General features: G+C 42.4%; 1 protein-coding gene across 1 annotated transcript; it reads left to right on the forward strand.

Annotated features, from left to right (window-relative positions):
* The first annotated feature begins 276 nt into the window (after positions 1-276).
* On the forward strand, positions 277-23,340 carry LOC144516510 (death-inducer obliterator 1-like). Its single transcript, XM_078247864.1, is given in 18 exon segments — positions 277-386; positions 1,876-1,970; positions 4,439-4,557; positions 4,844-5,930; positions 7,006-7,393; positions 8,438-8,803; positions 11,354-11,576; positions 14,332-14,887; positions 15,011-15,170; positions 15,339-15,455; positions 15,553-15,714; positions 16,060-16,222; positions 16,312-16,777; positions 17,056-17,203; positions 17,314-17,403; positions 17,502-17,697; positions 18,923-22,095; positions 22,098-23,340. Coding segments are annotated over 16 exon segments (8,019 nt in total). The 5' UTR covers positions 277-386; positions 1,876-1,970; positions 4,439-4,475; the 3' UTR covers positions 22,740-23,340.
* Positions 23,341-23,612: the final 272 nt, after the last annotated feature.

Raw genomic sequence — 23,612 nt, forward strand, 5'->3', positions numbered from 1 at the left:
GCAAATTCCAATTCAGTTCAAGGTTGTTTACAAAAAAATAAATAACAAACTTTTTAGTCGGTAAATCTTTATATTTTATTTTTTAGGATATTTAAAGTCTATAGCTTGAGATTGAACAAAAAATGGTAGAGCTGCAAATGCAGCGGAAAGGCTGTGCATTTAAACTTGTATCCGGTACGCCTATGCATTCAAGCTAAACAAACCTTTCGTTGTTGCCCGTGCCTGCTCAGTGTCCCTCCTGACCAGTAGGGGCGCTGTAGACACATTGGGCGTATCATCTAAATCGTCAGCCATCTGCCGCAGTCAGTTAGCTAGCTCCAGCGGGAATGGAAAATGGAGGACTGACCGACATGCGAGGGCAAATCGTCGGTATTTCTAGCGTGTAGGTGGGTAGAATGCAACAATTTAATATTTGAGCAATGTTAGTGTAGTGTTTAACACGTTAGAAGTACGTCCGTGTCTCAGTTTTGTTCCTGCCCATGTTTTAAGGTTAGGCTATGTGATGTGCCTGACGCTAGCTAGCTAGCTGTATCGTTAACTTGTGTAACGTTACAGCCAAAATATGCTATTCTAGCTATATCATTCGCATTGGTTAGTTGGATATGGCTCTTGCTACTGTAAGAATGTTTCTCCAAGTTCAGTTTTTGATAGTTAACGTTAATTTGGAGTGTTAGATAAATGCCTAATAGCTGCAGGTTGAGTTTGCCGTTAGCTTGCCCATGCTCGTGGTGGCTAACGTTAATACCGTTAGCGAGGCATTTTGTGCACGTTTTACAACGCTTAGTTCCTCGTTTCGGAACGATAAACGACGAAAAGAAGAGCCTTAACATGTAAAGGCATGCTTAACGTTATACACGGAGTTGCTGAGTGTGCCACGCCCAATAATGCAACACAATTTGTGCCACTGTGCTTTGGTAAACGTTTGCTAATGCTAACGGTAGATCGTTGTTCAGTGGTTTGGCAGAACGTTTGCTTTGCGGCCATCATTGGCTGTGCCCTATATCTATGGCATGTGTCGGCTGTGCAGCAGGTATCGTTATAGTCTGTTGTCGTAGTTTGTTCTCAGACTCCTCCGATATAGGGCTGCTTGTTTAATACATAATTACAGGTCACATGCGATAATGAAGCACGGTTGTGACCGGAATTTAGGAGTTACTATATTATGCGCACCAAGGCCCTATGCAGCTTCACTCCTTTGGTGTCGAGCAACCACTACTGGACAGCCACACGGCAATTACAAACCTAGCACCTCTGTCAGTATGTCATATCGCTGTATCGGAACATATTATAAAGTTGGTTTCGTCGCTTTGGACGCTATTGTTACATTTTATCTTCGTCCCGGGGCCCTCCCACCTCTCATGGCAACAGTTGTCCTGCAATTCACGTGGCAAGGTGTCGTGACTACAGGCACAGCATTGGAGGAATCCTGTTTCAGCACTTCAGTCTTTAGACCAATCCCTCAATTTTAAAGCAGATATAATTATGTATTCATTTAGACAGAATTGTAAATGCTTTCAAATATCAAAAGGTTTAGATTAGTCACCAAATGTTCTTATTTACTGTCAATTGTCAACAAATTGTTGCCCCACATACATTTGGTTATTTTACCCATTTGCAGTTTTGAATAACGACTGCAAAGTCATCATTGTGGCATATTCAAACTTATGTTTGGTGTATTTTTATGTTGATCATATTAAGTTCAAACTTCCATTGAGCAGTTGTTGAATTGCTAAATACCCCAGTTACTAAACATCTTAAATTTCCAGAAAATAAACATGATTTGTTATTTTTATCATCTTAAACAAGTCCTTATTGTTGCATCTTAGCCGGAGCGGAGCACTTTGATCCTAACTTGTATTTTCCTCTATCTGGCAGATCCTTTAACCTTGTACCAAGACAGATGATTACTGGTGCAAGGCCTTTGTTTTGTTTGAAGATCAACTCTCTTACTCATCACTGCTGAAGTGCAGGTACAGACATTGGCTCTTTTTTTTTTTATATGCCCTTAAATTAAAGAATAATTCTCATTTTCAGAAATAATTTGCTAGTGGTGTGACGAGATTAAAAGGTTAAGATATTTCTCGTTGAGGTTAAAAGTCTCGCGATATCAGTACACGAGCAGAATTAGGTCGGTACTACCTAAGACCAATTCACGTTAGATCAATCTGGCAAATTTCAGTACCTGACAGCATGTAAGTGCAAGCATCTCTGTCCTCTCCTCTGCATGTTTTACAGAGATCGGGGCTCACAGTGCGTTCCATTTGTACTCGCTCGTCAGATTTTCTAAGGTCAAAGTCAAAAATGCCCCCTGACTTCGGATTTCCGAGCTTGGAGCTCGGACAATCTCGCAGTACCTCAAGCTCAAAATCCAACATGGATGCCCCGTGCATCAACAGTTGTGAAAGCTGTAGTAACGTACAGTTATTAGCACTTCCTTCTTATTTGTGTCTCACTAAATCAGTTGTACACACAGTCCTGTTCAACTTCTATCTGTGGTCATGTTGCTTCACTGTTTGAAGAGGTTACAGGAGAGAAGCCATTTCAGTTTGTGGCAAAGCCTTTTACAGTGCTCATTTTTTATTTTGTGACTTTCGATTGAATTTTCCCAGTCATATTTCATCATTTAAGTTTTCTTTAAAATAGTCTCTTTCTCGTGAACCCGTTCTTGTGTCTCGTGAGCGGAGTGTCTCGTCACACCCCTAGAATTCACCAATCACAACTATGCTAACAATGTCTTGTGTTGGCCCACAATATATATGGTTTTAGTGAATTCCTGACTATTTAACATGGTTTTGTGGTTCTCATCCCAATTTTCGGCATTCAAATTATTCAAACCGCCAACATTAACGTCTGTAATTAGGGCTGGGTATTGTTCAAATATTTGATACCTTGACTTTGATACCAGTTTCTGAACAATACTTTTTTCGATACCACTTTTATAAAATCCATTTTAACGAAAAGACATTTTAACATTACACGTTATGGTAATTTTTATTTTTCAGCTACTTTACACCCATGCCACACACTGTCGTCAAGCCTCTCAAAATACAATACAACACAACATACGTAACAGTGTTTTTCATAGGTCAAAAATGCCCCAAGATATCTCAGAATGCCCCTAAAAAGCTGAAATACTATTTCTGTGTGCCAGTCTGACTGCCACATTCTGCTTTATGAAGAATCACGGAGCACAAGTTTAAGGAGCTGATGGTATAACATTACACTGGAATGGTACCTCGTACAATTTCATGCAACAAAAAAATAATTGATTGATTAAAAATATGACCTAGGGGCAAAACTGCCCCCAAGATTTCCAAACAATATATTTGCCAGTTTAAGCCAATGTCCTAATCCTACGTTAAGCAATACTATTATTTTCATTCTATTCATTTTATTTCCATTTTTGCCTCTTAACATACACTCACACAAACAGCGCTGTTGTTTATAAGTTCACTGAGAACAGCAATAGGATGGTTTTTATTTACTCATGTTGGCACAAGGTGGTGATTGCTGTATGCATTTTAATCTGGGCTCATTTCACATTCAAAAAAATGCAAGTTTATGCATTAATTACTTTTTTTTTTTTAAAGTGCCCCCAAAAATTGGTAAATGTCCCCCTGAAATATGTTTTTAATGTCCTATCCTTAACGGCTTGCAGATTTGATTTGGCTGAAAAATGTGACATAGGGCATAGTGGGACTAGACATGCTCTTCTGGTTCCTGACGCGCATACGGTTTGTATTTGTCAGGAAACTCGCCCACACTTTATAGTCCAGAGTGATGTCCAACCAGTACTGATACTATACTGATCATATTTTCATTATCAGCTGGTCATTATTTCAAAACCTACTTAAACAACTATCTTAATATGGATCCCTTCGATATTTTTAATTTTAAAGAATTGTGACTAAGATACTAAGCGGAACATTTTACAGTTGAAAAATCCGCTTGCCAGAGCTCTCTGTTGGACATACTATGTAATGGAGACTGTAACGCAGCCCTAGCTTGGCATTTATGTCCTGCAATTCTTGTTACTTATTGCCCGACAAGTGCACCTATTCAAATCATCTGCAATAAGCTAATATAGCATGCCAGGTGATTTATGTACTGATGGCCTTCATGGTTTCAAGATATGAGTTTGTGTTCCCCTTACAATTATTGCATCTCTCCCCATTCATAGCAGTCATAACAAGGTTGTTGAGCTACTCAGTGATGATAGTGGTATCATGCGAAAAAGCGACGGCATTGCATGCCTTCAATAGAGCTGGGTAACGAGTTACTGTATGGTGCAAATAAGGTTTTGTTTATTTGTCCCGCTATTTTGGAGTGAGAACGTAAAGTATTTCTTAAAAAACCTGGCAGCCATCAGTATTTGTCATATTATGAATTGAAAAGAGTGACTCATAGCTGATCTCTTGTGCTCTTCTTCTAATTGTAGACATTCTGTTTGAAAGTAGTGATTGACTCCATCATCTATGGAGGAGAATGCAAGCCCTGAGCTCTCTCTAGCTCCTGAGCCAGAGCAGAGCCAGGACCGTATGGATAGCTGCTCTCAAGGTACCTTGGCTGAGCTTCTTTTCCCCACACAATAAAGGGGTGGGAACGTTGTAGTAATGCTGGGCACATTGTGGTTCTATGATCTTTAAATCATTTTAAATTTGGGTGAGTACGGGTCAAATCCAGGTCAAACAAATTTTTTTTTTTTTTTATAATTTGTTTTGATTAATGTCGCTTTAACACAACTATTTGTAGTTTCTTGGCTTTATTGTTATTTTGCACTCTGGTGATTGCATGCCATCTTTTTTTTTTTTTCCCACAGCCTTCTTTGATTGTTTGTTCACAGGTTTTGGAGAAGGGAATACAGAGCAGAAAGAACAGTTTCAAACCGAAAGCGAGAATGTGGCCGAAGAGACACTAGAGGAGCCAGATCCATCTTCCAAGGCCAACAGTGAAGTTAAAAAGACTTGGAGTTTTCGACGGTCCACTGTTGCAAAGAGAGAGATGCCAGTGGAGGCAGCAACCGACAGTCCTGATAACCGCTGTCCTGTACGTCGCAGTGGCAGGCAATCTAAGCGTACTGACAAACTAGAAGAATTCCTCTTGACTGCCAAAAGAGGGTCAAGAAAGAGCGCCCCACCTAGTCTGGAAAGCGGAGATCCTCCTTCCCAAACCCCAACTGATGAGACTGCCTCAGAGGCCAGCTTTGATGGTAACGCTGACACCAAGGCCGCAGAGGACAAGGTAGAGTCCCCAGAGAGAAGGACTAGAAGTGGTGCAAGGAAGCAGACCCAAAGGAGAAGTCGAGGTGGCAGACAGGCTCGAGGACGCGGTGGCGTGACAGTTAAAGATGAGGGAAGCTCTGAGAATGAGGAGGACAGCAGAGACGCTGCCAAGAAGGACCAGTTACCAGATAAAACTGAGGAGAAAAAAGATGAAGAGAGTTATCCCCGTCCTGAAGATGTAGCTTGCACTAATACAGTACAGCCTCAGCCAGAGCAGGACTCGGAGAGGAAAGAGGTTCTTGATGAGAAGAATAAACATGGAGATGAAAATGACAAGGTGGAATCGGAGAAGGAGACTGATAAAGAGACTGACGAGGACAGCACAGAGTCAGACAAGCCTGCAGCAATGTTGGTAAAACGTGGACCAATAAGAACATACATCAATAAAAAGAGGGCAGCCAATAAGAACGCTACCCCTGTTAAAGGTCCTGCTCCTGCCAACAAGATCACTACTGTCAAGAGGGAGACCAAACCTAAAGTTACCCAAGCTTCTGGAATGACGCACAAGGCTCAGACACAAGTGGACAATGATGATGAGAATGACTCTTCAATGTCTTCATCTTCATCATCCTCCTCCATTGATTCTGACGAGGGAGGTTATGATCCCAATGCACTTTACTGCATCTGTCGCCAGAAACACAACAAAAGGTATCTTTCATTTATTGTTTTTATCCATTATTGGTGTTACTGTAATCACAACTGTTGTGTCTATTGAAAGTGTTAATAATGCAGTACATTTGAATGCAGGGCTACAGACTATCCACTTGCGTGTGCAGTATTCTTTTGTGAGTTTGCAAGTTAAAATTTCAAGTGGTCTCATTCATGCGAGATCATGATGATCATTACCATGATCGCACAGCGAGTAATGTGCGTGTACATAGCATCGTGGAACTCTACGAAACAATCCATTTAGCTATTACTGTGTTCCACAAACAAAGTGGTCTGGGGGGAGAGGAGAAACAATGAGGTTCCGACTCAAGACGCCACTGATGATAAAGATGCAGGCAGAGACCGACTGAGCCAGTGAAGAAGAAAAAGAAAAAAACCCGCCACTTTAAACAATACCTGTGGTTGCAGTACAAAGGGAAAGATGTGTGTATCTCTTAGGCAATGTGGCCCGTCCATTGCAGGAAACTCAAAACTTGTTACCGGGTCAGACATGTCAATCTTTGCATCAATGCAAAACTAGGGTATGCAAATTAAGACAACTATTGATCAGTGTAAAGGTTAGTCTGGAGCGCTGTTTTAATGAACATATTAATTTTCCCTGCCATTATACGGCTTGTTTTTGCACACCGCCTGAGCGTATGAGTGTAGAAACAACATTGAAAGCATCTTGACAAGCCATCGTGCAGAAGACAAGTACACAGTCTCGCAGCTACACACCATGCATGTTGCACACACACCGGCTGCTTTAGCCCACATGTTAGAGAGTAGTAGAGCAGTAGTAATACTTGATGACGTCACCAATAGGCAAATGAGCCTATGGCTCAATTACACCTAAGCCTCTTAGAAACCCATGTATTACCATTTGCTCTTCATTGCACTTTAAACTCTGCATTTTAAGTTGCGTTTTATGTCCCCTCCTTGTTGTCAGGCTCGTAGCTACAACTTCTGTCTTATTTCATGTTGTATCCATACTCAAAAGCATGAGGAAAGCCAGAGCTTTTGTTGAGCATTAATTTGAAGAAATGTGGCACTATAAATGTTCTGTGTTCACTAGGTTCATGATCTGTTGTGACCGCTGCGAGGAGTGGTTCCATGGAGACTGTGTGGGCATCACTGAGGCCCGCGGGCGCCTGATGGAGAGAAATGGGGAAGACTACATCTGCCCCAATTGTACCGCTAAGAAAAATCAGGTCGTCAGACCTGCCACATCTATTCTCGCTACAAGTACAGACATTGGGAAGCCCAGGGCTCCGGCTTCTGCTCTCGCTTTTTCTGCGACCTCTGAAGAGAAAACTAACACCAGTGGGGTTAACGCTGTCGCGGCACTTCCGTCCTCCATTGCTGGAACCGAAGAGAAGGGGGCAGAGGACATGGGCATCAAAGGCAGGATAGAGAAAGCTACTAATCCAACTGGGAAAAAGAAGATAAAGATCTTTCAGCCGGTAGGTTTTAACTGATCTCAACTTAAAGGCTTTGAATTACTGTGTAATTATGAGTCCAGCTATTAAGTCATTTTTTGTTTGACATTTTTGTCAAGTCTGATTTGCTGTGCCTATTGTTCTGCCAGTCAATACTTCATAGTGCATGTCAAGTGTCTTAATAATGTAACTTTCAAAGTAACTATGATGCCATGGCCAAGTTTATACATAAACCAAATTCCATTTCAAAAGTCCATTTTACCATAGCTACTGTCAAAGGGCTTTAATGTGTGGTTGGTTGAAATGTAAATTTGAATTATCAATCCCCCAATCTGTGATTGAGAGTACAGTGCTGCATGACTCGAGCTATTAGTGTGATTTAAGTCTGCATGGGTAGTGTTCTGTGGTGTTTAGAGAATGCAGATTAGGACCCCAAAAAGTAGCTCTAGATAATAAATCTCTAAGTGGACAAACAAATGGTTAAAGGGTAACTTTGGTATTTTTCCAACCTGGTCCCAAGAGCAAGATCCTTTTTGTTTAACATAAAACTGCCCCGAAATGGCTATTGCCAAACCCACCAGACTCCACTTAAATAAACAGTAATTTTATCATCGTAAAACAAAGTCGACCAAAATAAACCATAAAAAGCCGTCATGCTTTCCACTGTTCCAACAAACGTTAAAAATAAACCCTTAATTCACCCATTTACATGTAAAAATATACTGACTATCTATACACCCTAAAATATTTAAATTGAATTTGGCGATTGTCATTTCAGGGGTGTTTAACAAATGAATCTTACTTTTTAACAAAAAGGTCTATCCAGGAAGGGATCCTTTCCATAATGCTGTCAACACAAATAACAATCTGAGCCTGTCAGTGGCAAAAACGGAAATTGGCGTGCATTTGGTGTGTTTGCCCCATAGAATTACATTGCAGTCCGGTTCACGGCTGCCGGTTACAACGTTCTCGCTTAAAACTGGACCAATTTCAAAGATTTGTTCACATTATTCACACACATTATTGCATTTTTTTATATTAATTTTATTATGTACTGACTTGGAGCAGGCCATACAGCAGCCAGCCCAACCAAAAGCAGGCCCGAAATCGGCACCAACCATGGAAAAGAAGGCAGCACCCACAGCAGAGCAGAAAGCACTACCAGACGCAGAGCAGAAAGTGGCGTCAAACGTGGAGGTGAAAACAACAGTGGAGGTGCCCGAGGAGAAGGCCGGGCCAAAGGCTGAGGAAGAGTCTTCCCTTCCCAAATGTATCGGGCCTGGCTGTGAAAATAATGCCCAGCCAGATTCTGTGTACTGTGGCAACGACTGTATTCTGGAACATGCTGCTGCGGCCATGAAGTCCATCACTGATGTTAAAGATCCCAAGCAGAAGGACAAGGCAAAGGCCCAAAAAACCAAGTCTACACCAAAGGTAACTTGGACCATTTGAGACTTAGATTTAGACTTTAGATCTAATGTCTTTATCACATTTGAGAAATTGTTTCCTAAAATGTGTTGTTAGAATGTTAGGTTGTGTTAGCATTGTTGGGCACAAGTATTTCTCTATCCTGTCTCTTTTGTTTCACCGTTGATTAGCATTACAGAAAACATTTGTGTATACATCAATTGTTACCTAATATTAACACCCCAAAGTGTTATTACAGTCTTATTATATGATTAGTGTTATGAATGAAAACTGAAGGGTTTGAAACTAGTGCTGCTCGACTATGGAAAAAATCATAATCACGATTATTTTGGTTAATATTGAAACACGATTACTATTATCTTTTGGATAAGATGTTGCATTTATTTAGTTAAAAAACTGTGAAACGTTATACAAATTAACAGTGAAATCACCTTGAACTGTGAAATTTCCCTAAATACCACTGTTTTTGTGATTATTAAGAGCCAAAATCGTGATTACAAATTCAATTAATTGCATAGCCCTACTTGAAACTTTTTTTTTTTTTTTTTTGGAAGTATGTGTAAAAAGTCTACCTTTTTGAAAATGAATTATACCAATCATTCTTTAATACGACTAGTTTCCTTACTGTGGCTGCACTAGGGCTGGGCGATATGGAGAAAATCAAATATCACGATATTTTTGACCAAACGCCTCGATGTCGATATTGCAACGATATTGTAAGGTTGACAATTGGTGCTTTCACAAAATATCTTCCACATTTAGATTTTAGATAAATAACCATCATAATGTGGATATAATGACTAAGTGGTTAAAGGCAAATAATAGAACAGTCTGGTAAATTCAGAAATGACACCACTTTACTGTAATGCAGCCTTTGAAACCAGAAAGAGACTAAACTTACCATGTAACGATATTACAATTCTTCAAAATCTAAGACGATACCTAGTCTCATATCACGATATCGATATATTGAAATATTGCCCAGCCCTAGGCTGCACCCTCTGCATTTTAATAATGTCACAAGAGGTCATATCTTAGCCTGACTAAAATGGTTCAGAAAGCTTTGCTATTACTCTAAAATACTACTTGGAAGTGAAATTGCTCAACAAATTTGTGATCATAATGGTAACCTGTATTGGTAACCAGCAATGGAGCAGGTTGAGTTCTACGGATCAGATCAAAGTAAACAAATGGCCTGTCTACTGACCACTTAGATCATGTGAACAATGGAGTCATCATTCCGACTGGATCGTGAAATGGACGAAAGCAGTGCATGCATATTAAAGTATTTTAAGGCGTCGAGCAATGTGTTTGAACACAGTGTGCTTTACTTTACAGGATCATTTGTCATATCAGTGCTAAGATGCTATGTTGTAGCCCAATAGGTTTGCTGATGTACCCCAGTGCTAGAGAAAATGTGGTTACTTCATGAAATGAAAATTGTTTTCTAGATGCAATGCCATGGGTTGTACAAGTTAATCAATTTCCCAGGGCACTTTTTAAGATGGTGGGTGATAAGCCTGTTTTATTTAACAAAAGGAATATCTAAATAAGGCTTCTATTACTTAACGCAATGTTTTGGTTAGACTGTCATTATGCATTTCAAGCTTTTTTTTATTCACTCGCACTGCCTGCATCTGCTCCTGATAGGATGTGTTAAATGTGTGGTCTGATTCTCCCTACATGTGCTGTGCGTACATGTATGTGACAATAAATGGGGGGGGGGGAAGACTTGTAACTATTATATATTTTTACTGTTTTGTATAGTCTAAATTTTGTGCTAATGCTAATTTTATTAGCCTAATATTGTAATTTTGTCTCTGCAACAACAACAAATCCCCACAGTCATCAGTCCTGCTCTTGTGTTAAATACTTTTCATATGCTGCTATTAGAAGTGGTTGGCCATTTGTTACAAACCCTGCCTATTTCATGTGCCATTAATTCAAAGATCCTGCGGTCTCATAACTTTGAAAACCTAAACAGACTTTTGTGAGATTGAACCTTCAAGGGCTAGAAAAGCAAGTAAACAATGCATTTTTGTTTACCCTGCATGCATTGCAATTTTGTAAGTGATGTGTACATTCGGGAAAACTATCTTCATATGGTTGATCTTGCTTTGGAATACAGATTCCTAAAGGCAATGTCTGAAATTCTTTTTGGCTCGGTAGCCTAGACTAAAATGGACCTGCCAAGAATACTTTAATATGCAATGTACATCTTTGATAGATTTTGATAGAATAATGTCCAGGTTTACCGAAGCTTAGATGCTACGTGCAGAGCAATGTAAAAGGCTGCCAATGCAGAGTTCAGTGTATGCAGAAATGCTATTAATTTACTTTGAATTGTACTATGCACACCGAGAGCAGGGAGACCGAAGAACATAAGAGTTAATTATTCTGTTTATCATGCACATATTTTCCTGGCTTTTGGCAGTACTTCATAGAGGGAATCTTTTTAAAAGCCAACCTGGCTCAAGTCAAACATGTTTGTATTTTACCTGTAATGTTGTCAAAAATGAGTGCTGTTACTGAATGTGTTTCTTTCCGTCCCTCCAGAGGAACGTGGCTGGTGGGAAAAAGAAGCCAAAGAATACGCGGGAGGAGTCGGACAGCGAAGAAGACCACAGTGCTGATCTGGATGATGATGACGACGAAGATGAGCATGCTGAGGAACACCCGCCCCCGCCGGCCACTGCATCCTGGTCCAGCGACCATAATTACATTGCAGTAACACCAGAAAAGACTACACCCATATCACCAACAGTGTTAAACAAAAAGTGTATGTATCTCTTTGAAGGTCTTGGGCTATTGTTAAAACCACGTTGTTATTTTTCCATTTTAAATGTGGTTCCTGTGGTGCTAACATCATTTAGAAATGATCCGTACATATGGGGATGAACATGAGTGCTCTGGAGATGAATTCCGCTGTATGCTAGACTCACAAATTATTTGCAAAGTGTTGTGATTTTGATAATTATAAGGTTGTGTTACTCAATGAAATGTTTGGAGCTGTGAAAAAGGTAAGTGCTATTTGTGGCTTTGGGTAAGTATTCAATAACCCAGAACGTGTTTGAAAGGGGCACTCCACAGGTTGCACTCAAGATAATTTTAGTAGGTACTAAGCCTGTGAACTTAATTATTAAATGTCTTCTTTGGCTTTGATGCCATCAGGGTTATCTCAGCTTGAGAGACTTTAAATTAACAGAGAGCCTGCGTTATAAACTGAAGGCAGGAGTTTGAAAAAAATGTAGGCATTTACCAGGCAGGGAGGGTCTAACAAATTATGCTCATGTGTTATGGGAAATGTAGGATCCAGCTTTAGTTTGTTCTTTTCTATTTTGGATCTTGGCCCATGCTATGGACTAAAAGTCAGGAAACGTAGGCCTCTGAGGCATCAAATTTCATTATTTTTTTTAATTATGACTTTCTTGAGTCCCTCAACCTTTTGCTAGTGCAACACTCAATCGCTGGAGTACCTCTTTTGAATACCTCATAGTTAAAATGCAGGGCTGTAGATTAAAACGTATAAAGGATCACATGGTAGAGATAAGAGGGCAATCTCAAAATCAGAGCTCTTGTGCTTTACCATGAGATGTATGGGTGTGATGAATGGACTGGTGCTAGTATGTGAGATTTCAAATGACCTGCACAAGTCTCCCCACCTCCTGGGTTCATCACCTCAGCTGTTGAACCATAAAAAAGGTCCTTCCCCTTTTCTCCAGCAGGTAGGTGTCTTAAGAATTCCCCCATGTTAATGTGGACCAGTGAAGCTAACATAGCTCATATTGAGCTGATAATATCAACTGTTACGCACAACTTTGTTTTTTTTCTACCCTTAAGTTTGTGGGTAACAGGCTGACAAGTTTTTTTTATTTTTTTTTTATTCATATTGAATATGATGCATCACTACTCGTGGGAAACTGGCTTTGAAATAAAAGGTGATATAACAGATTTTAGGATGCCTTGATTGATTATGTGAGCAGTGTTGGCTTGCTGTAGGATATCCTGACCAGTTCAGCTCAGACAAGCATATACAACTGATATATCTACACACACTATGGCTATGGAGACGTGACAGTCAAGAGCCCCCAAATGGTGAACGGCTGGAAAAGAAGGAAACTCTACCGCAGAGACCAGATGACCTGGAGGTACTACAGTGAAGTTCAGAAGGCCCACAGCAGAAGACCGAAGCTGAAGACCTGGGCTGAGTTCAAAGAAGAGGGAGATCCATGCTCAAGTTTTTCCACACATTTTGCACCTGATGAGATCTGATATTGACAGGAACGTTTGTTGCAATGAAATGTGGACAGTTCGTTTCATCTCCTTTTTTATAAGGGATCGTTGAAGGCATAAGGATCTTAATTGATAAGATAGCAAGTGTTAATGTTAAGTAAATGCATCTTCTCAGGTCAGGAGATCAGTATGACCTGTGATTGTTGTGATTAACAGGAGGAAGATATGGCTCATTGATTTGTTCTTTAATAGTGCATATTTTGCTGAGTGATATTTTGATTGGTGTGACCTCTTCAAAAGATGGTTGACTGGTTGCTTTGGGTCTCAATACTATTGCTCTGCACAATATTTTTGTGGTTTATATATTTTAGTGGGTGTATAGTTTGAGTGTTAAAGTAGGGTTCATGCTTATACTAATGTAGTTTAACATGCAACTTGGACATAATAGATGATGCACTAGCATCTGCAGTTGACAATGACGAGAGGTTTGAGAAGTGTGTATAAATATTGGTGCAAAGTGGTTGATGTATTACTTTTTCTTTATATAGTTTTTATATGTGAATATTTTTTAAAGAAATTTATTATTCACATATACCTGAATAGCCTATTCAAATGACAACCATTAACAAGATGTGGGTCTTACAATAATTTCCTTTAATTCTGATTAACATATCCCATTCATGTGATGGAGGATTTATGCATTAGTAGGCAGTGAAACAACATTTTGCCAGTGAATAACCTGTTAATCTTGCTAGTCTCTTACATTCAAGTAAGAGAACCTGGTAGGCTGTAGTCCTTTCTTTTCATTAACTGTTTACAGTAAGAGTTTAAACAAGACAGTTCCCTCTCTCCTGTTTGGATTTATGGGTACTGAGAATCAAGCTGCCTTATAAGGGAGTACGAAGACCATTACCACTAAATATTTGGGAAGAAAAAACTTCTTTCTCAAGTGGACCTGCATAAACAGCACAATGTATCTGCCATTCACTGCCACAAATAAAGAGGGGCTTTTTAACTGCCCAGTTGTCAACTTTGTGTTTATTTCAGAATGTTTATTGCCATGTATTCAGTGTGCAAACTCTAACTGTGACATTTATTTGTATTAACCTCCTTAAAGCTGTGAAGTTGATAGTTGTCATATCGAAACAATGCAGAGCTTTTTCAGGCACAACAAAGTCTGAATTATAGACTTTAATCATGATTATCTGCAGTGTTGGTAAAATACACACTACATGTCATATCTGCTGATATTGTAAATTATGGCATGTTTTAAAATGTTTGATCTTTTTCTTGGTTTCCAGCCCCCCCTAAAGAAGAGAAGCAGAGTGAGAAGAAAGAGAAGGAACCACCGCTGGCTCCTGAGAAACCTTCTCGAGCTACCGCAACACCAGTCAAAGGAAACAAGAAGTCCCCAACTACTAAAGCGGCCAAGGTTTCCCCGAAGGGCAGGAAGCCTTCTCTTCAGGCTACCAGCTCAAAGGCACCCAAGAAACCTGCGACACCTCAGAGTAAAACTGCAGCGAAGTCCAAGAAACCAGGTTCGATGCCCGTCCATACCCCGTCCCGCTTCCCTCCAGGTCCGATCCACGTCACAGGAGCACTGAGAGTCACCAAGTCCAACTTTACCATTCCTAAGAAGCAGCCACAACAAAAGGACGCTCCATCCCATAGCAACTTATCCTCAGCCTCCAGAGTCCCGTCATCGCCAGTTTCTTCAGCTCCCTCCAGCCACTCCTTATCCTCCAGACCTCCGCATCCAGCTGCTTCAGCGCCCCCTATGTCCCCCATGTCGCCGCCCCCCAACAACCAGATGAGAACGAACATCCGCCGCTCGTTGACAGACATCCTCTATAAGAGGTAAGAGTCCTGCCAAACCCAGTTCAGAATACTTAAGTTTCTGAGATACTTTCTTCAAATCTGTGGCTAAGCCCATTTAAACACTCATCAAACACTAATATTTGTTGTGTTCCTTACCACCAGGGTGAGCGACAGTGATGATCTGAAAATGACTGAGAGTGAGGTGGCAAGGCTAGCAGTTGCCATTGAAAAGGAAATGTTCAACCTCTGCCTTAGCACTGACAGCAAGTACAAGAACAAATACAGATCCCTTATGTTCAACCTGAAGGATCCTAAAAACAAAGTGAGTCAACATAAACATGCATGCACTTATTTTTATATTTATATATATTTTTAGTACACGTGTTTACAGAGTTGGGAATGCCTACAGCCTGAAAAGCTTTGGGTTTTCTGAGCTTACTTGATGTCCCTCATATTGAGGTGTTAAATTGCTGTGTTATGTTTGTCTCAGGGCTTGTTCTACAGGGTGGTGGGTGGTGAGGTTAGTCCCTTCAGACTGGTGAGACTAAGTGCGGAAGAATTGCTTTCCAAAGAGATATCCGAGTGGAAGAAGCCCATTGCTCCTGAGGTAAATGTTACTTATCTCAAAAAACGCCAAGCAAATGGTCAAAGAGTTCCCTGTTGAGAGTTTGGAACTGTTACACATAAATTGCTGTTTCCTGCAGGCCCAGTCTCCCAGTGCAAGGGTCCTTTCGGAGCATTCCAAACTAGGCAACAGGCATGACTCTGGCTTACATAGCATGGATATGGAGGATGCTCCGCCAACATCCGATACAGATGTATGTATCTCTGCCACCACTTCATCTACTCGCATGGCTTCTGCTGCAGTAAGTGGTGGCACGCTGTCTTTCTTTAGCTTTCACACTTTTCCTTTTCACCTGTGCATGGAGTGCTTATTAACAAAGTGTAACACAAATCTGGCAAAGTAAATGCCGTAGCAAGAGATATTGCAGGTTAGTTATTTTGCCAACTGTCCTTCAGTGTTATTTCTTTATTTCTAAAGCTTTGTCTTTCTTCATCATTGTTAGGCATTATACCTACTCGCATATACTTTGCAAAAAGTATAGTGTTGTACATCATAGTAATCTAAAATTCTGGGTGTTATGTGAATGACCATCAACTGTTCCTTTTCACCTAAGATTTGATGGAGGTCCTCTTTTCTGTGTCCACAGGACCAAGATGAGTCTAGCGCCACTCCTTCAGTTTCGGCTCAGCCCTCTGCTGTGGAGGGGAACGGTGGCAGCAGCATGCCAGACATTTTTAGTACCATGCTCAAAGACACAACTTCTGAACACAGGACTCATCTATTTGACCTCAACTGTAAAATATGCACAGGTAAATGAGACACGGAAGAAGGATATTCATCCAGCAAATTTAACATGATTTGTTATACAACAGGTAACTCTTCTAATCTTGCTCTCCAGGTCAGAAGACGGAAGACGAGCCTGCAGCTAAGAGAGCCAAACTGACCAAGAAGCCTGAAACTGTCTCCCCTGTCAGCCAAACACAGGACCCCACAGCTTACCAGCACCAAGACCCCTTAGCCTACAAACACGCAATGCCTCCATCCTACCAGTCTATCATGGAGTCAGCTGTCCCAGAATCACAGCCACAGCTGGACCTCAATATGCTGGCACCTCCAGCCCAGGCCCAAGCACCTATCACTCCCACTGTGTCCTCTGTCAGCATCACCCGCAGAGACCCACGCATGGCCAGACACAGCTCCAGTGTGACTGTCACTTACACTGCTCCAGAAAAACCCATCAACAACTCAGCAGAAACACTCCCAGCTCCTGTTAGTGCTCCAGTAGACATTGCACCCAAAGCACCACTGCCGATGCCCCCAGCTCCACCATCTGCAGTAGCCACGTCCAAACCAGTGAAAACAAGGTGCTCAATCTCATTACGATTTAATAAATTAGCTCTTCCCGGACTTGCTGGGTTTTGTGGTGGACTAACATTTGTTAGCAATATATTTTTGGTATGTGCTAAAATTGCACGAGAAAACATATATGTAAAATTCTATTTTTAAACAGGATTGGTGGTTCTACAGTAGAGGAAGATGGGGTCATTGTTCTATTCTTTAAGAAATGCCGTGTACATGATAAACTGTGTATGGACTTGGATATTGGGTTTTCTCTAAAAGAAAGTCTGTTTGGTTTTTACAGTACATCCGAGCCTCCTCCTGAGGGTGAGACAGCTATCTTTCTCCATGGTCAAGAGAAGATTTGGAAAGGATTTATCAACATGCAGGCTGTGGCCAAGTTTGTGACCAAGGCTTATTTGGTGTCAGGATCCTTTGAACACCTCAAGGAGGTTAGCAATTTTGGCTGGTGATTAAGCTGAATGCAAAACCTTTGGGCATACAAAGCCCATACATACATATAAGCAAGAGCATCATACTTAGTGTTGTCAATGTTGTGCAGGATTTGCCAGACACCATTCATGTTGGAGGACGGATATCTCCAACAACTGTGTGGGACTACGTTGGGAAACTGAAAACCTCGCTTTCCAAGGTTTGTTTGGAGAAACATTAATTTGTATCAAAGTGTTTAACATCTTTATTTTAAGGCATTGCATCACTTACATACTGTTTTTTGCTCTGCGTTTGCAGGAACTGTGTCTGATCCGTTTCCACCCAGCTACAGAGGAAGAGGAAGTGGCATATGTCTCTCTCTTTTCTTACTTTAGCAGCAGGAAACGATTTGGTGTGGTGGCTAACAGCAACCGTCGTATCAAAGACCTCTATCTCATCCCACTGGGTTCAAAGGACCCATTACCCTCCAAACTTTTACCGTTTGATGGGCCAGGTAAGCATTTACAGGGATACACAAATATACCTTTGTGGTGACATGAATGTAGTTGCATTTATTGTAATGTTTTTGCTGTACAGTTTTTTTTTTCTTTGTACCTATGGTGAGTATATTTAGTGTCATCTTTGGACTTATTTAATTAGAGCTTGTGGATTCATGGGTTTGTACTGTAGAGGGCACTCACACTCCTTGATGAATCTCCCCCAGAACACACTTCTGTACATATACAGTAACAGCTGCTGTGCTCTCTGCTGTGTATCTGACTTTGTATCACACATTTCTAATAAAGGAAGAAGTTTGCATCGCAGGTTGGTGCCATTTGAGTCCAGTCTCAGCCTGTTGTTTATTAAAACTTGGCTCATATATATATAATACATAATTGAACAACTGTATAATCAATAAATTGCTATGTCATAACATCCATTGTATACCACACTGGTGTTTATATGGTAACTTGCAGTACTTGATGTAAACTTGACAGTGATTGTACAACACTGTTAACAATACCCACATTGCTACAAGTATAGAAGTAGTTAAACTTCCAGAAGTATAAAGGTTGTACATCTTGGAGGGTTTCAAGCATCAGGAGATCTACTCCTGCATATTGTGCCTCAGAAAGAGGATATTAAAAGTGTTTCCTTTATTAATTGAGTAGCTTCAGAAAAATAAAATGACACTTCTTGGATTTGTTTTTGTGACCAGGCTGGTAATGATCCTAAATCAAACTTCAGTAAGACCTAATGTATGCACCTGACTGTGGATTAACCAGAATTATATTATAATTTACAATCTGTTCCAGTTTTTTTGCAGTCATGTTTTGGCAATTTTCGGGTGTGGTCAAGTGATGTTGGTGAATTACTGATGTCAGTATGTTTAATTCACAAAACAAGTTTAATGACTACTGACTAAACTGTAGACAAGCAAACTTGAACAGTCATTCCTACCTTTGTCGTTTGTTGAATAAAAAGATACACTTTGGAGTTGGGAGAACTTTGGTTTTTATATCTGATAAAGCCTTCTGTGCTACTAGTTTTTTTTTTTAATGCATGTATTGTAGACAATTTTTAGAGGCTCTCATTTCACCCGTTTTTTGTGTCCATTGCATACGTCAGAAATAATCAAATCTTTTGTTTTAGCAGTAGCAGGAATAATGGCTGTCTATTTTGTGAAATTGTTTCTGTTAGTGCAAATGTTTTCTAAGCTTGTTTTGTCCATTTTGCAGGTCTTGAACCAGTTCGTCCCAACCTCCTCTTGGGGCTGCTGGTCTGCCAGAAGGACAGAAAGCGTACTGGTGCGCCGTTGGAATCTGAGGAAAAACGGTCCAAGACTCAAACCAAAGATGTCGATGACACTGGCCTTCCAAAGCCATCTCCTGCAGTCAGAGCAGAAAGATTAACACGACAGAGTCTTGAAATCCCCTTCAGTACGACTCCTCCTGGGTCACCTCCACCCAACTCCTCTGAGACCTCAAGCAGCACTGTGGCCACCTCCTCAGTCCTTTCCTTCTTGTCCTCTGTTAAAGTCACATCCACTACCACTGGCAAGGACTCCCCATCCTCATCTAGCTCTGTTGCTTCCTCTGCAGCAGCTGCCACTCCTCTTCAGACCATCCTCAACACTCTTTTTGGGAAGAAAAAGCATGATTCAGAAGCTTCCAACTCGCCGTCTGATCAGGGTGGAGAACTACTCGTCCCGCCCGCTACAATCCAGCAGTTTGCACAGAGCTCTAAAGAGAAACTGGTGGAGGAGGATGATGACCGACCGTATGATCCAGAAGAAGAGTATGACCCCAGTAGGGGCTATAATGTGCCTAAGAAGCCTGTAGAGGTAGTAAGCAAACCTGAAATCTCTAAGCAGCCCGAGGTGGTTGCGAATGAAGGTGATGATGTAGCGTATGACCCAGAGGATGACTCAATTTTTGAAGAGGTCAAAACTGTAGTACCAGGTAAAGCTAAGGTTCCAACTGAATCTGTAACTGATTCACAAAAGATCTTGGAGAGCCTTAAACAGATTGGGGATCAGACATTCCAGAAAAAGGGAGACCAGCAATTGTCCTCTACAGGGACGCCTGGTGCCTCATCAACACTTTCAGACACACTCTTAACTCAACCTGCCAAATCCCTTTTGGGCAACACTCAGCTACTGCAGCTTGGCAAAAAGGTTGAGGAACTAGTGAAGTCTTCAACGGTTGCTCCCTTGATCAACCAGAAGAGAGATCCCCGACAGAGCAGGGATCCTCGCCAGGCTGCGGCTGGCAGGAAGCTGACTGATGATCCCGAGGAGCAAGAGGAGACATCTGCTCTGTTGGAAGATTTTACTCCTTCCTCACAACCTGTTCTTCAAGAGCCTCAGCTGTCTAATGTAACTGAACTCCCAGACTCCTTACAAGGCTCAGAGACATCACTGCCTCATAATGAAGTGATAAGCGAAACGCTACCCTTCATGCAGTCAGATGAGGCAGATGTAGCAATTCCTTTATTAGGAGAAGAGGTGGAACCTGATATGGAGTTCAACTACATGGATGAGAAAGAAGTGAAAACTGAGGAAGCTGAGCCACTCAAGGCGGAAACCGAGATGGACAAGTACAGTATTTGGCCAAATGCTGCCAGTATTTTAAAAGCTGGTGAGGACCCAGAGTATGAGGAGAATAGCCAAGATGCACCAACCACAAGTTATTTTAATGAGCCTGCAAACACCTCCACGATAACGTCAACAATCCCAGTACTCACTCAGAGCACAACAAAGGTTGACACTCAGTCCCATCACATGCCGCATTACATGTCAACACCAGGCTTTGACAGCGAGTACAGACCACCAGCTGACATTACCCCACCATCCAACTTCCCTCCGCCCCATCGGATGCAGGGACAAAGCCTGATAATGAGGCCTCCGCCGATGTCTATGCCACCACCCATGCAGGGTCTTCCTCCAATGTCAGGTCCTCCTATGCAGGGACCCCCTCCACCCATCCATGTTCCTCTCCCTGTACGTGGTCCTCTCCCCATGCAGAGTGACAACAGCCAGCAATATGGTCCTCCTCCGACGGCATACCCTCCCTATCAGAACCAGTGGCCCAGCCCCCAGCCACTGCAGCAGCAGGTCCCTCCTGGACCACTTCCCCAGAATATAATGCCACCCAGAGGACCACCACCATCATTCCCTCCAATGGCCCAGAGAGGCCCTGCTCCTCAAATGTTTGATCCCTCCATTCCCCCACAGCACATTAGACAGCAAGGTCACCCTACAGGCCTTCCCCCACCTCCTACTTTTGATGGACAGAACAGTTTACCTCCACCAAGATTCACTGGTCTTCCACCACCATTTAATTTCCGTGCAAACAGAGGTCCTCCTCCGCCTTTTACGGGGCCACCTCCTGGTCACTTTGAAAACCGACTTCCTCCTCCATCCCACTTCCCAGGGCCCAGGGGTCCTCCGCCATCTCAGTTTGGTGACCATGGGGCTCAACCCCCGATGGTAGACCAACCTCGAGGTCCTGCAGAACATTATAACAAAGACAATTCCAATTCTTTCAAGCTAAATGTGGATCTCCATGTTTTTAAAGACAATCAGGGTCCCCCGCCAGGTCCAGCGTACCGGGGACCTCCACCTAACCAGTATGAGGACAGAAGAGGCCCACCTTCAAGTAACGAGATGAGTGGACAGCACTTCAATCCACATAACCAGTACGGGAGTTCCAGACCGCACTCCTCACCACCACATCGAGGATCTTTTGATGAGAACCGAGGTCCTCCCCCTCAGGAGAATAGACCCCACCTTTTTCAGCATTTTGGAGGATCAGAGCGGTACCGCTTCGATAGGCACTCTGATGAGGCTAGACCTGTTCGCCACAGTGGGCCACTACTGCCAACTCCTCCAGAGGCTCCCATAGGTCCTCCAAGTCGCATGGGAGCCCACAGTCCAGACATGCACCGGGACGACCACTGGCGCCGCCACTCTCCTGAAATGAGGAGGAGGAGCAGCACCACCCGAGAGGACTCAGAACCCCGCAGTGGCGATTGCTTTAGTCGCTTTGAAGGAGGGCACAGAGAACCTGCTTCTGGTCCCTCACAACACTCTGAAGAGAGACAGAGGGAGCTGTCCGAGGACCGCCGGAGGGAAAGAGAGCGGGAAGTCCCCCACGCCGGCAGGCCTTCATGGGACAGGGGCCAGGGCAAGCAGTGGAGCAGAGAGCGAGAGTGGGATAGAGCGAGAGAAAGGGACCACGATCCAGAGCGCAGCCGAGAAAGGGACCGCGATCCGGAGCGTACCCGAGAAAGAGACCGCGATCCGGAGCGTACCCGAGAAAGAGACCGCGATCCGGAGCGTGGCCGAGAAAGGGACCGCGATCCGGATCGTGGCCGAGAAAGGGACCGCGATCCGGAGCGTGGCCGAGAGGACGCGACCGGAGATGCCGCGATCCGGAGCGTGGCCGAGAAAGGGACCGCGATCCGGAGAGTGGCCGAGAAAGGGACCGCGATCCGGAGCGTGGCCGAGAAAGAGACCGCGATCCGGAGCGTGGCCGAGAAAGGGACCGCGATCCTGAACATACCCGAGAAAAAGAACACCACCCGGAGCGAGGCCGAGAAAGAGACCGTGATCCTGAACGTACCCGAGAAAGAGAACACGATCCGGAGCGTACCCGAGAAAGAGACCGCAGCAGAGGGAGGGAGGGCGAGAGGCACAGGGACATGGAAGGAGAGCGGCACAGGGATCAAGACACAGACAAGAGGAGAGACCGGGAGAGAGACAGGGAAAAAGACAAAGGCAGGGATTCTGACAAGAGGGACCACGACCGTGACAGAGGGAGAAACCGTGATCGAGAGCGCGAACGTGAGAGAGACAGGAGACGGGACAGATCCCGAAGCAGGGAACGAGACCGGGACAGAGAACGTGGGAAAGAGCGGGGCAAAGACCGAGACAGGGAGAGGGAGAGAGATAGAGACAGGGATCGTCGGAGCAGAAGCAGAGAAAAGAGAGAGGAGAAAAAGGAAAGCAAACATGATACACCCAAGGAGAGAGAGATAACTGCAGACAAATGACAAGAACAGGTCTGTTTTGTTGACACTACATTACGATTTTGAGACACTTCAATCTTTCACCAGTTGAAATCCAGTTGTATCACTGTAAACGTAGATGAGCAGTATTTCGTTAAATTTCCAGTTGTGTTCGTACTAGAAAAAAAGTTTGACAATGTTTTCTTTTTGTCACTTAAAGGTTTCTTACTTACTTTGTTTTATCACATTTGAAAAAACTAAACTGAAGGCCATGTCGGTTGCTTGTGTAAAGATGTATTAAGTAGGCCACTGAGTTCTATTACATGTACCTATCTCCTGCCCAAGCAGTTTTTTTTAAGAAAACAATAATGTAACTGAGTAACACACCATTTTCAATATGTAAATATGAATGTATTTGTGTATATACTGATGTTTTTAATCATACTTTTCTAAGTAGAGAAAATAAAAGCCATATATCTGAGATGGATAATGTGAAAGTTAAGGAAACAGTTTACACACAAGTGTGTCATGTACAGCAGCATTGACCTTAAGACTCCAGCTATCTACAGTATACATCCCATCAATGGTTGTCAATGAAATGTCCTGATTTTGTTTCAGCTCAACCAATTAAACCCATTTGATGACGTGTGTTTCTCTGTTGTTAATTAAAATATGAGTTGACTCTCTGTCCCAAAGTAATGTGGAATGCTTAGCTTGATTTAGTAATTGTAGTTCTGCGTGGTAAGGAGTCACATGATGGCCATTTATGCCAATGAATGTGTCTTAGGATGTTGCTGTTAGTCCAAAATAATTAGCTGCTTTTTGGCATCCTGGGTCATACTACAAAATGAATTGCAGTTCATATCCACATTTATCTAAGCACTAGTGGGGTCTCAACACAAATCATACTAATGAAAT

The sequence above is a fragment of the Sander vitreus genome, chromosome 4, assembly GCF_031162955.1.
Source record: "Sander vitreus isolate 19-12246 chromosome 4, sanVit1, whole genome shotgun sequence".
NCBI lineage: Eukaryota > Metazoa > Chordata > Actinopteri > Perciformes > Percidae > Sander > Sander vitreus.